We start from the raw sequence: 14,369 nt of genomic DNA, 5'->3' as shown, positions 1-14,369 counted from the left end.
TGCTGAAAGGAGCACCATTCTTCATTGAAAGGAGCATAACTGCTTTTACCACTTTGTTGTTTTCCCTCTCCAACTAGCATATAATGTTATGGGGCCTGACTTTCAAACTAGCCTTAGCAAAACCTTCAAGGGAAAAGGTACTATACAGTATCAACACAAATCACAACCACCATTGCCAGGTTTTAGCTTCATTATTTATATAACTTGATTTTTTTTTTTTTTTTTTTTTTTTTTTTTTTTTTTTTTTTTTTTTTTTTTTTAGATTTATATATAAACATATAATGCCAAGCCTATAATAGTGGGATCAAACAGACTGATCTACACTCTGAATTGAAATTCTGGATAGTTACTATTTGTTCAGACTCAAAGCCCAGAAGAAAACAAGCAGACGCATTTGAAAAAAGGCATCCTTAGATTAACAGTTACAATCCAACAGTGCAAGTGCCTAAAAAAAAAAAAAAAGCTAGCAATTACTCCAGAATCACAGCGTAGTTTAAAATGGGGTTCATTTAGTGGTGAATATTTTGTATTATTTACTTGCCTTAAATTTTCTAATTCCTGTTTCTTCAAAGGTGAAGAAGGTGGAGCTGCAATGAATTTATCCCCTTCATGACTTTTATTGCTAGAATAAAAACAGTGTATTAATTATAGGGAGGGACTATAAATAATTAAAAGTCTGCGTAATAAGCGTTGCTATTTATTCACTCCATTTAAAAGGACAGCGAAGGTTCCATAGCTTAAAAAACAGGGAAATGAAGCTATGCAAAAATTGAGGCACATGCTTTTACCCTAACCATTCTATTACAGAAGGAAGAAGGGGGACATTTGCTGGGAATGATTTGACTGACAGACCAATCAACCCACACCATTCTCCACAGCCTCAAGCTATTTTTGAAGTTTGTTGTAGGATAAGAACTTTAAAATCCCTAGACATCTTAAAAACTAATTATATAAATATTCTAGAAAAATAATCCACGAAGTGCTTCCTTTATATTTCTAGCTACCTTATTTTTTCATTATTATTTTAAAATGTCCCTTTAAAAAATAAAGTAAAATTCCACTTTCTTAAAGTGATGCTTGGCTTTTTGGGTGGAGTTAGTATTTGCTCTATTTATACAGTTTGCAGCTTTGCTCTCCAATAAGCTGAAAGACAACCTTCCTCTGGAATAAGAATTGAACAGAAGGTTAACGGCTGCACCTTTGCAGAGAGACACTGAGATTTAGAAACAATATATTAAAAAAAATTGTAATTGAAACTAAGTCTGTCCACCTAACAACTTTTTCATAGATGCAGTTTCATCTCTTTATTACAAACAGGTAAGATAACTAATCTAGAACTTCAAAACACACAGCAACAGACTCCCAAGGAAACCTGTACTCAGTAATGTTGTGTATATACTTCATGCCTTTACCAAAAATTAGATTAAAAAAAAATACCCTTAACTACTGAAAATATTCACTGTTTTCTTGTGAATAAGAGAAGAACCTGCCTTAGAGTCAGCCTGCTCAATTAGCAGGATTTGATACAAAACCATCCTGGCCAATTAGTTGATTTTCTTCAAATGGCCTTGTATGTTTTACTGTTCTCTCATAGAGGGGCCCTTTGTCAGAAGGAAAAAGTACTTAAAGAATCTTTCAGAATGTGACACACAAATTCAAGAACAGCCTGCTTTGTTGCTGGATATTTTGAAATGGGCAATGATCACTGGAATATCTGTCAGTCTTTATTTAAATTTTTTTTTTTAAACTGAAGCAGCATCTGGTTTGAAAGCAGAAGGTAGAAAAGGATCTTCCCATCCAGGGCACCTTTTCCTTTCACCACTCCTACAAAAACAAAAAACACCCCCCTCAAAACAAAACAAAAAATGAGGTCTTGTCTTAGTAAGGGCCACCATTTTGCTTTTGTCATTGGCCCTTAGTGGACCCCATAAGCTTAAAATTGAAGTCTCATTTAAACCACAGAAGCTTCATCTCAATGGGCTGCATGCAGCTTGCCAGGGGAAGTTAATTCACGCCCTTTGATCTCAGTAAGGAAGAAAAAAAAGAAATAAAAACCCACCAAAACACAATACACCACCAGTCCCTGATTTTCTTAAACCATTTGGTCACTTGACAGGAAAGACTGTCATTGGGGAAAAAATGTTACAGAGAATAGCCTTCAAATATTTTTGGAGCAGTAGCAGCCACTGACTCCCAGCCCTAATCTATCTCCAGGCAAATTCAGAATATAGAGGGATGCACCTTGTGCCAGTGCAACACAGTGTAAGTGCAGTAAACCCTGACAAATGGATCTTAAAATTGATCTGTACTTGGGTCTGACAAAAACATTGTCTTTTCTCATTACTCTCTAATTAAAGTTCTAACATAGCCACTTTTTCCAGATTAGTTACTGTAACTGTTCTCAGAATGGCTCTTAATGAAAACAAAGGCTATGACCAATAAAAACACTTTTCAAAAGAAAATTTGGACATCAGGACCAATGCAAAAAAGTTGTACCACCTTTCTCCTATTGAACATATGCTGTTTACATGCTACCTTTCCTGAAGCTTTAATAAAAAAAGTCATTTTTCTTAAACTCATTTTATAAAATGCATTTTGTTAAGCAATAGTTGCATGTTGCTTTCCTACTTGTCTTCTAAATCTAATTTCCCATTTCTAATCTAAAACAAACACAGCAAAGCATACTAGGACTGATGAACATCAAATCTGATCATAGGGAAAAATGTTTACAACTGAGTTGCTACACATTTATATACTCAATCAAGTACATGGCACATGCACACAGACAAAATCATTGTAACGTGTGAAACCACTTACAGTCACGGAAATACCAATATGCACTGTGGGAGAGTGGGGGAAAACATAACATTTGCAGCACAGACAATAAGATAGCCAGTGAAAAACAATTTCACTAACTTCAAGTTGTTAGGAATGGTAGGAATCAACTCAGTATTTTATTCTTAAATTAGCATACTAGCAGTAAAAACAATGAGAAGTCAACCGATTTCCTTGCTATCCCAGCAAGTTAAGAGAATTTACAAAAATGTTATTTTTTCTGCTGGCCAAACAGACCATCAGCCTGGAGTTACTTTGGACAAAAAAAGGTTTATATGCAATTCTGTTTACCTGCATGCTTCACTGCTTTCACTGTTTTCTGTATTTCCCCCCAGCTGATTACTAGTTTTAGATCCATTTTCCTGCTTTGGCTCCTGCTGATCTTCTGGCAGTAGCAGCAAGGCATTTCTTAGACAAATTGCTGCAAATTCCATACTGGCTACAGGTATTGCTGCAGACTGCCCATCACTTAAAGAGACACAGAAGTTAGTCAATGAGTCAATCCTAATAAATCAAAAAATAAAAGTAGAGCTCCAGAAAGATCTCTATTCAGAGAAAAATTTATCCTAAAAAAGTTAAATAGTTTTTTAATATAACATTTGAATTTATGAAGACTTCTGTATCTTGCTATTCTTATATATGGAAAGTGCACCATGATGCCCAAATAGAGTGGGCAGATTCAACTACATAATTACAGTAAGTTCTCTTGTTTTTCTTGATTTTACTTCATGAAGCTTTATGACAGAGCATCTAGATTCTTCCTGCACTTTTCTAAAGTGGATTGCTGAAAATATGTAATTGAAGTGATAAAAAGAGGACAGAATTAGATAAGTGGAGATATAAATTTCAGAGAAATCAATTTTAGGCTTCAGCGGCTGTCTTTGCTACAATGAATACACAGTTAAGCCCTCTGCTGGCCACCATAGAGGAGGCATCCAAATGATTAAGTAGGATTCATCAGACATTGTTCACTAATAATTCCAAAATGAACAGTTATTCCACGACAGTTTTAAAAATTCCCAATAAACAGATATGTATCCTTAACAAAGCTATGATAAAATAAAGAGCCCATGAAAAACATACTTACTTATAAACAATGTTCTGTATTGATTGAGATGCTAGGACTATCTTACGGTGGTAGCCTTGACCTACTATAGATTGCACAATTCCCTTTTTGCTGGGAAGCCCTTTAGTCTCTTGTTCTGATGTCTAAATGGGAAGAAAAAAAAAGGACTAAAATATCAAGGCTGTTGAATGAGGGCTTGACAAAAGTGAAAGCTGGAGCCTGTTAAAATGTAAGAATTAATAGTTTATACAGGTACAGTTTTAAATCTTAAGTACCATGAATAATCAGGCACCTTCTATTGTCTTTGTGTTGCAGAGGATTTTACTGCACACAGTATAACCATGGATTAGTTCTGACAGATTGTCTGATAGCCTACTGACCCAGTTTCTACTGTTTTGAAAGCAGAACAATAAACTAAGTCATATTAAAAGAACTACTAGGATACCTGAAAAGAAATCATATGATCAGACACTCATATTCAGAATTGTCACAATGCTTGCAATATTCTCTTCCTGCTTACACAGCATTCAAAATGTTCTCTGAAAAAGCTGCTCTCAAACCGTTTCATGGGGAGCACGAAGCTGAACCACCACATTTGCAAAGTTACATTAAATTCACTTGCTTAACAGATTTTTGAGGGAGCGGACATTCTAGGGGGTCAAACAAAAATAAAGCACTCTCATTACCAGTCCCAAGAATTATCTCTACACTGTACTTAGTGGGGTTTGTTTTATCATCAACTTTGCTACTAAGTATAGCGAGTGATGAAGAGTCACAATTGTAAGGGAAAACTTAAGTTAAATCTGTATTTTCAATAGCTTTCACTTTTTAGAAAATTTATCAGAATCTGTTGTGAGGAATATTGACATTATAATGGCATTTACTGTAAGATAAAAAAATACATATGATGAATTTGGATACGAAGCGCATTTCAGAAAAGGTATTAAAAACTGCAGAAAGAGAATCATCTTCCATCAATATTTTATAAACTAAAACACTAAAGTGGGTTAAAATTAGCTTCAATAAAATTACTTTTCTCTATGATGTTCAGAGAATAAATACAAATCCATTCGTAGCTATCAAGGAATATTATTGCAAATCAAGTTGCAAGGTCAAATTAAACACACTATTAATTGATTTTTAGGGCCTCATTTGTCATGTTGCAAATCCATCTTATAATTTAAAGACACTTTGCCTCTGCCTTTAAAATTAATAGCATCTAAATTTTTTTTTTCTTGTAGGATTACAAATTTAAGAAAGAGCAAACTTTTTCTGTGACACAAATTCAAGCGCTCTGGTACACTACACATCATCACAACTGTAGCAGGAAGAAAGCTTAGCTTCAGGAACTGTTAATAACTGCATAACCTACTGTTTTGGCTAGCCTGAAGTAAATAAAGTGTTCCAAAAGGGTCTCTATTTCCCTTTTCCAGACTGCTAAACTCTGTCCTTGAAAACTGAATCCTAGCTTTGCTTTTTGACACAAAACTTACACTAATGCAGTCTCTTGTACCCAATTTTCAACAAGAGATGATCATATGCATCTTCTTTATGTGTGACTTGTAACCAGTAAGACAGACGCAGAAAATTTCAAAGTCAGTACAAAGAAAGCTGTTCTTCCTGTATTCACTGGGGTTTATAAAACTCAGAATTATCTGACAACAGCTAGCACATACACAAAGTCAGTGCACTTTTGATCCAACACTCTTGAAACTTTAACGCTATGCCTATGAAATGGCAATATAAACAAACCTCATCTATAAAGCTGTGAATATCTTAAATTTTCTGAAATAGAGACATAAAAATAAGGAGCACCACTGAAATTCCCAAGGGAAAATTTACGAATATGGTATTTGGGAGGATTCAGATAGCGTGCAGTAAAAAAAAAAAAGGCACAGAGTCCATTCAAAGAGGGAAAACAGAGAATTCAGGAGCAGAAAAGAGTGAACATAGCCATTTGTCCAACTAATCCCACTCATCCTGTGCACCAAGTGAAATGCGCATACTGAGGAAGTAATTGCACGAGATCATGTAATTATAGATTACATGATCCCCACCCACATACACAAGGGGTGAATTACAGTTAAATAGGGAATCAAGTATGGTATCTCTTATTTCCACAGACACTCTACTTGTGCAGTTTTCTGTTCTAAAAACACCTGTTCCCACCCCTTGAATTTTAACATATGGTCTTATCCTAAACAGACATGGATCAACAGGTTGAAACCAAGATGCCCCAGAGGACATGTAATATGTCTGCTGTCAACAGGTTTCCAGAAACTTAGCCAGCAGAAGAATGACCAGTCTCAGCAATCAGAGATTAGTTCCCCAGCTGCTGTGATCACAACTGCTTCAGGATAGAGAAGGTTGATCTTGGCTTCCTGAGCCTAGGCCACTTTGAGGCTAGCCTCACTGCAGTCTCACCTTTCTCAATCTCTAGTGGCAACTGAGTGAGGAAATAATGAAACTTTGGATGAGCTTTGGCTCATCCTGAAGAGAAGGAAGATCACATGCAAAGACTTCACTGGAAATCAGAGCACATCTTCTCTTTGTCTAGTTTAGTCCTATAGAATGAGGTCACCTCTGAATTTGAATAGTGGATTTACAGTGGACAGAATTAAAAAAAGTAGTTTGAGGAGTATATATTACTTGTACATCAAGAAAACTGTGAATAATTCATTAAGAACATCCTAGGAATGAAGCTTCTCTTTAAACAAATACTTTTAGTAGTCCTCTACAAGTGTCTTTGCATGTTCCAAAGTGCTAGACATAGTGCTATATTTTGGTTTTTATCAAGATTATTCAGTCTGATCCAATAACGATATTCATTAAACCATAAAAACCTAACCTGTCTCCTGAAACAGTAGCTACATACTTGCAGTCATACCTTTTACACTGTAGTATCTAGCCTTAAACTAGAGACAAAGGATCCCTGCTGGACAGATGGACGTTTTCTCCTACTACTGGAATTTAAGCTAGAACCTCATTGTTTCGGAAGCAGTAATGCCATTTCTAGACATCCAAGATGTTTTGGTCAAAAATTTTCAAAAAACAAACAAACAAAAACCAACAACAAACCAAAAAATATCCCCAACCCTTTCACCTCTTAAGTATCAGCAACAAAAGCTATCAAAGTTGTTTCTGTGCATCAAGTGAATATCAAACCTCCAAGAGCAGCCACAAAGATTTTCCTTCCTTGGACACTACAAATAGTCATTGATTCCTATTTCACCTTGTTATTTCTGCAATCCAGGAAGAGAGATCCTTGGAAGTACAAAACTTAGTATAGAAAATAGATCCTGAGCAAGTTTAATTTTCCTGCTCACAAAAAAGATAGAATTCCTTACAAGCTTGTTTTTTTGTTATTGTTGTTTGTTTTCCAAGTACACCATACACTATACCATATTTTATATGGGTTTCATGTATATATGTAATTATAGAGTAACCTCAAGATTTTGCAGCCAAAATTTTAATCTTTTTTTAGCTTTTGAAAGCTGAGGCATCATAAAATATCCATAAATAGTAAGTCAAACTATTATCCGCATTTTAAGTAAAGAGCATTAACTACAGAAAGAACATACTGCTTCCTGTTACGAAGTGATGCCTCATTAGAGAATAGTACAAGTTTCTTTCCAAGTAATATCTTTATTTTTATTTCTAAAATGATTTCAAGACAAAGTAAGGTAAAGTATCAGATGACTTTGCTTCAAACCAATTCAGGACTGGAATCCCAAAGGGGTGTGACAGCAAATTGCCAAAACAAAATCACATTTAACCAGTCTCTCCAGAAAAAAAACTTGTAACTTTATAGAAGGGCAGCTCTCACAGCCACTTACATGCTTTTGTTTCATCTCAAACTAATCTCTTGAATAGCCTACTCAAATTCTTCTGATGTTAGAAAAGTCAGTTAAACACTGCATCTCAAGACTTTGCTTCTATGGTAGTTTTCCTCTGTCTATTGCAGCGTCAGATTAAACACACAAACACATATATGCATAAAAATAATCTGGATTTACACAGGGGGGTTGCAACATTAGGCCTTTAAAACACATAGCTTAACTCAAGGTACTATTTTTTCCTTTCTGTGATCACATGAATTTCATAATTACAATAAAAATAAGGAATTTTCAAATCTACTTACCCCTTTATTGGCAGCAATGCAGCATTCTGCTATTCTCAGCCAAAGACGAGGGTTTGAGTGATAAACCTGGACTGCCTCAATCAGGCATTCAAAGGCAGCTAAGGGCCTCCCAATATGCAAGAGCTGAATTCCACAATTGTAGAGCAACTCATACCGTTTGTTAGTCAGTAGTGTACACATGGGTCTCCCTGAAAATTTTTTACCTGCAGAAAAGGATTACATCATATTGGATGTGCAGCTCAGGAGAGCAGAAAACATAACTCTGGGAGGAAGAGGAAAGCTGTGGGAAACACTCAAAAACTACCAAAAACCCATTCATTGTAGAAATTCACTAGCCTCCCTCCGGAAATAAACTGTTTCCACATCAAAGCTGATAATAAAGACAAATTAGTTTTATTCTTAATAAAGGTTGATGTACATTAAATGCTAACCACTTATGTTTATTGTCACTCAAACTAGATGTTATATAAAAATGCTGAATGCCAGATTTGTGAGATTACACATTTTTCTTACTCAAATTCCAGAAGAAAATAACTTTGCTGTTAACAAACATAAAACATTTTCTGTCTTCACACAGGCACCTATGACTGCATTTCAGTACAGGACCACAAGAGGAATAGGAAAAACAGTAAAATGTATGAAAGCAAATAGATTTTAAAGGAAACAAATGAAAAAAAAATTATCACTTCATCATTAAATTATTTACTTCTCAGAGAAAAAAAAATCCTCAAGTATTATTAATCAAAACAAGAAAACTTAACAATACTGTTTATTTTCTTGTCTTTTGTAAACTTACAACAAAAGAAGATGGATAAAACTAACCATAAAACTAACCAATAGGTGAACATTTCTCATACAAGTCTGGGAATTATTCAGTAAAAACATTGGAGAAATATACCATTTCCAAATGCTAATTCAACAGTATTGCACTCGTTTTCTGTATCTTCCAAGTTCAAAAGCCAAAACCCAAACCCAAAACATACAACAACAAAAATCCCTAAACATCCTTTAAGTCCTGGTGATTCTACCTACTGTCAGTAGGACTATAAATACCATCTTTAATGACACATAATAAGTTACAGAAACTTCTGTCATACCTCCCTGACTAATGGTCAAAGACTATAAACAAGAGAGAAGTAATTGCCCCAGCCTCATGACAGAGAAAACAGAAAAAAAGAACATATTTCATCAACATCTCTTTCTAGCAACAGTAACTATACTCTGAAATCAAGTTACAATGAGAATTCTCATCCTCCTTATCTTGTCCTCTGCCAAGCGATAGAACAGGAATTTTGCTGATAATTACAGAAACCTCCTATCCTCTTTTTTTTATTACCTACCTCTCTTTCACCATTTATTTTAATTCTTAAAAGTCTTACCTGGATCTGAACTGCCTGTTCCTAGCTGTGCACACACATTATCGTTTTCTTGCAAGGCTTTTTTAAAGTAAAAAATTCCTAAGTTGTGCTTTCCCATTGCAAAGTGGATGCAGCCAAGGTTGTTCCAGAACATACACCTTAAGCATTCACCTGAGAAAACAGCAGAAGACCATTTGTGTAAACTGAAAAATGTCACCGAGCCAATAAAATGTTCCCACGGCTCTCTTATGAATCAACATATTATGGTAGTCTACTAAACATGTCCGTCAGTGGATTGGATCAGTTCATGGATTATGCAGTAACATCCCCATCTCACAAGCATTTTAATAACCTACATTCCTGTATACCATTTTAGTTCTCTTGGACACTTGACCTGAAATGTCCTATACATAAGCAGCTACAGATTTCCAGATCTTGTGCACCATATTCTAGGACAGCCAGGTATAAAGCCAATTCGACAGATGGCAACTGCAAGTAAATTACACCTGGAGGTTTTCATAAAACTTAGCATGAAAGCACAAGTTTTCTAACAGATGGCTCTTGTAAAAAGGAATTTCTCAAATGCTCTTACCTGCCTGTTTTATAAAATAAAACAATCTAACCACATAAGCAAGAAATTCACTCTCCTTCCTAAATATATCCTATGTTCAGGTAACATTACGAGAAGTTCCTTCTAAATAAAGGAGAGAAAATAAAACTTTAGACTTATCTGCTGGTAACTGAAGCTTTACAGGGTTACCATTGATAAAAAAATGAAAAAAGAACAACTAAAAATCTAAACAACCAGAAATCAGACTATTAACAAATTAACCAGACATTATTCTAATTATAACTTAGAAAGACTATTAAGTGAACATTTTACTGTGCAAAAAAAGTTATATGAAAATAAAATGAAAACTACAAAGAGCACTTTAAGCATAAAAATTGCTAGAAAAATAACATACAGTAAATTCCAAAAGAAACAGAAAAATATGCCAAAATAGGCATTATGGCAAGTATTTTGAATGGTTTCTATGAAACTTATCTATAAATACAGAAGTTTACTCAGAGGGCCAACTCTGACTTCTATCATCTAATTGCAATCTGTGCAGCAACATCTGCTAGCTAAGAGGTCTTACAGCACAAGAAATTAGAGTACTTCACAAAACCAGCACTGAGCAATGCAGTAAAGAAATTCAGTAGTTTTACAGTACAAGTATTTTTTAAAATCCTAAACTCTCTATTGACAAAAGACATAGCTTTCTCTCCGTATTTTTCAACTGATGTATTAAACAGCCAACTAAAATCTCAAACATATTAAAATACTCTATACAGTGAGTGTATATATACACCACAAATATATTTATAAGTTTTATATCTAAAAGTTATACACAGTTATGTGCTGTTATATTTCTGAACATGTCTACACATATATACTTTCTAGATCAAAAAAGTAACTTAAAATGACATACAACAGAAGTCAAACCTTAACACTTCAGGAAACATTTGCATTTCCCCCATGATCAGCATTACAAGTGCTACAACTCCTGAGTACAATCTGAAACCTCATTTCTAGATTTAAAAGGCAACACATTGCCTTTTGTTTCAACTCTTCATTTAGAGACCCAGATATGAGCCTTGCAAATATTACACTGACACTTTCACAACTCCATTTTCATAGACAACTGCTGTATTGTCTAGAACATTCAATGAAAACCACCACGAAGTGAAGCAGCACAAGAAGAAAGATGAAAACATACGCAGCGTATAAACCCATGACATTTGGGGCCTGCTTCCTTAATTATTAATATGCCTAAAATTAATATCAATGAGTAGTCCTATTATACTACACATTTAAGTACTTGCAGGATGAGGTTTTCTATTTTACCTGTTTTCATGAAGCCTGGATGCTCAGCAACATTTGCACTGTTTAAAAGTTTGACTGCTTTACGATAATTGCCCCTCAAATATTCAAAATTGCTCTTAAGAAAAAGAGAAGGTGCTGACTGTGAAGGAGAAAACAATAGTTAATTATCTCTTGTTTTATCATTTCTACTGCTAGTGTTAAATTCCTCCATAAACAGCTTGCCTCTGCTGCCATTTTAAAAATACGCAGGCTTAGGCCCTAGTACTTTCACGAAATAGCATTTCTTTGTTGAGCACATGATTAACGCTACATCCACTCAACTACAAAACTATACATACTCTTTGTTACTGCTCTAAACCCCAATGTTAGAGAACTCCATTCTGACAATGGCTAAGTGCAGAGGATCTCCTTGTGGTTTAAGAGAATACTTCTCCAACCTGTCTTCCAGTACACTCCTCCCCAAGCTTCCCTCCCTGCGGAGTTCCAACAACTTCCTTCTGGGCTGTGATCTTCCTGGTCTGCAAACAGAGACCTCGTGATCCAGAAGGATTTCTGCCAAACTAGCAGCTGTTGAGACTGGCAACGAAAGGGAACTGCTCTCCTCCCATTCCCTGCTCTTCAGTTAATGTAGAATTTATCTGGGATGGTGGATGTAATTCTGTGTTATGAACTCCTATATAAAAAAAGAAACTGCTTTCTAGCAAGAGGTAAGCTTCCAAAAAACTCCCAACAAAAATAGAAACCCCCAAAATCTGCATATCCCAGAATTCATCTTTTAATGACCTGTGATGACAAACCCATAACATTTATAGCAAAATAAAACTTTGTGCTCCTAAAATTATAAAGCAAACGGAATCTGTTTATTACATAGTGTCTTGCTATTATTTTGGTATCATTTACAATAAAGTGTATTTTTCTGAGCAATGGAAAAAGTGCAAATAAGAAAATTCTATATTCATTACACTTGCAGAAAAGATGTTACAAACTCAACTGACTACATAAGCATTATTTCAGTAATCCATCTTCAATAAGACCTTTCTTTGTAAAGAAGTTAACAAAATCAGTTTTAAGACAAAGATCTAGATTAGAACAACAATAGCCTTAAGAATACTTACATTCCCAGCTGTATTCATAACAGATTTGATCTCCCTTTTGCATGCTTTTAGGGACTTCATCTGGATATAGGCTCTCACCTTATACTGTTAAAAATTAAAATTTTGTAAATAAAAACCAGTAACTTGCACAGGTTTGCAAGAGGAACCGTATCTAGAGATCTACTACTAGAATTATGTTATATACATCTTAAAAATAGGTAGTAAAAAGCTATTTCAAAAAGCCACTCTAAAACCAAAATTCTATTCAGACTTTCATCAGCAAATTTATAGGCTTTGCATTTACAGTAAGCAGGAGCACTTTTTGTTCAATGGTTAACAGGTACTCAATATTCAAACATAGATACTAGCACTTAAAATGACAAACTAATTAAAATAATCTAACCTCTTAATCCCATGCATTTACCTACTAAACTGAAAACACCAAGAAGTGAACGTTGATAGAGATGCATTTTGTTTCCTAACTATTTTTCCAACTACAGTGAAATAAAACCTCAGCTGATTAAGACTGTTGAAGGTCTAAGAGATATAAAGTTGATGTAGTAAGCTGCAGTTTAAAAAAAGTGATGATGAACTGCAGTGATGGAAAGAGGGGATTTTTTGTATTAGGTCAGTTTTTCTGTACCTGAATCTTACAAAAAGGAAGAGCTAGATAAATTAATTCTTTTGTTTTACAACATAAAATGCAAGGACAGTTATCACAATTCATGCTGAACTAGATTTGAAGCAGATGGCACTTGGTTTAAAGAAAAGCTTGAACTAATGTTCTTGTATAAATAGTATGCAGACACTTACCTGATGTATCTTAGATTTAGCAACTTCTATTAAAGCTCCACTTTCAGCTTTTTGATTCGAAGAATCTTTACTTGTATTATTACCTGACTGTCAAACAAACAAAAAAGAAGTTTACAGATTCTTTCATAAGCTATTTTTATGCATCTCACATGAAGAAAAACAAGTACTTAACAATCAAACCCACAAACAACCACACCAGAACATGAAGAGCAGCATTCTATATTAACATTAGTTTTACCTTATGCTGCTCTGCATAAAAACTTCTCTTACCCAGAAGGATGATACGTACATTCTAAAGTCTCTCTAATATTTTCTTCTGTAGAATTACTATCTACTTAAAGAAAAGATGTTTTATCTTCAGTGTGACATTCTACCGAAAGGAAAAAACTAAAGCATCCTCTTTTCACTTCCAAGCCACTGTTCATTCTATTGATTTTTCCAAAAAACACATACTGTGTAAAAAAAGATGTTTGATTTCCCATACTTTGGTACACAATAGCAATTCCTCCTTGATGCTGAATTCCATTTCAAATTAAGAGTCTCATACGATCATAATCCAAGACAAACAAGGAAACCTATGTATATTTGACCCTGAAGACAACTGTTTTTCCAACACAAGTGTCTGACTTAAGAAACACCTCTTATTTTCCTGGGAGTGAGACAAAATGGTGAAAGAGAGGGAATAAACAGCTGTTATATATAACTAACTCAGTGACTAACATGTATAAATTGGTGCCTGAAGTTATGGGTGATCTAACATAGTGTTATAATTCAAAAGTATTTTCAAAGAGTAATTCTGAATTGAATTAAAGCATACTTCTGGTAAAGACTTAGTGGTATTCACACGATTTTAAGCTTACCTCATTTTTTCCATTCTTGCTGTTATTGTTTCCCTGTGAAATCATTTTTTCCAGAACAGCAAGCAGATGCAAGGCTTTCTCGGCTTGGTAAGTTAGCAGGTATAAGTCTACGAGCAAGAAGCACACAGCCTGGGCAAACTTCTCTTCTGTATAAAACAAAGTAGTAAAAATGATATTACAGCTCTAATACCAAACCTTCAAAACATGACTAAAGAAAAAAAAGTACTATGAAGTGCATCTATGCAACATTATGAGAAAAATAAATACATTACATAAGAAAAAAAAATGCAAACATCCACATAGTGTAGTGTCCTGGTTTGAGCTAAAACTTCCTG

The 14,369-nt window shown here is 34.7% G+C and overlaps 1 protein-coding gene across 1 annotated transcript in view; it reads right to left on the bottom strand.

Annotated features, from left to right (window-relative positions):
- Positions 1 to 14,217, bottom strand: part of CNOT10 (CCR4-NOT transcription complex, subunit 10) — a gene marked incomplete at its 5' end in the record, with an annotated part of 30,956 nt that extends 16,739 nt beyond the window's left edge. The window contains 9 exons of the mRNA XM_010134448.1: positions 542 to 622; positions 3,127 to 3,303; positions 3,923 to 4,044; positions 8,043 to 8,245; positions 9,422 to 9,571; positions 11,289 to 11,406; positions 12,383 to 12,466; positions 13,175 to 13,261; positions 14,035 to 14,217. Coding sequence (XP_010132750.1) covers positions 542 to 622; positions 3,127 to 3,303; positions 3,923 to 4,044; positions 8,043 to 8,245; positions 9,422 to 9,571; positions 11,289 to 11,406; positions 12,383 to 12,466; positions 13,175 to 13,261; positions 14,035 to 14,217 — 1,205 coding nt within the window. The remainder of the gene's footprint in view (positions 1 to 541; positions 623 to 3,126; positions 3,304 to 3,922; positions 4,045 to 8,042; positions 8,246 to 9,421; positions 9,572 to 11,288; positions 11,407 to 12,382; positions 12,467 to 13,174; positions 13,262 to 14,034) is intronic.
- Positions 14,218 to 14,369: the final 152 nt, after the last annotated feature.

This window comes from Buceros rhinoceros, unplaced genomic scaffold, assembly GCF_000710305.1.
Source record: "Buceros rhinoceros silvestris isolate BGI_N320 unplaced genomic scaffold, ASM71030v1 scaffold254, whole genome shotgun sequence".
Lineage (NCBI taxonomy): Eukaryota > Metazoa > Chordata > Aves > Bucerotiformes > Bucerotidae > Buceros > Buceros rhinoceros.
The sequence above is the reverse complement of the archived record's forward strand: the minus strand, read 5'-3'. Positions and strand labels throughout refer to the sequence as shown.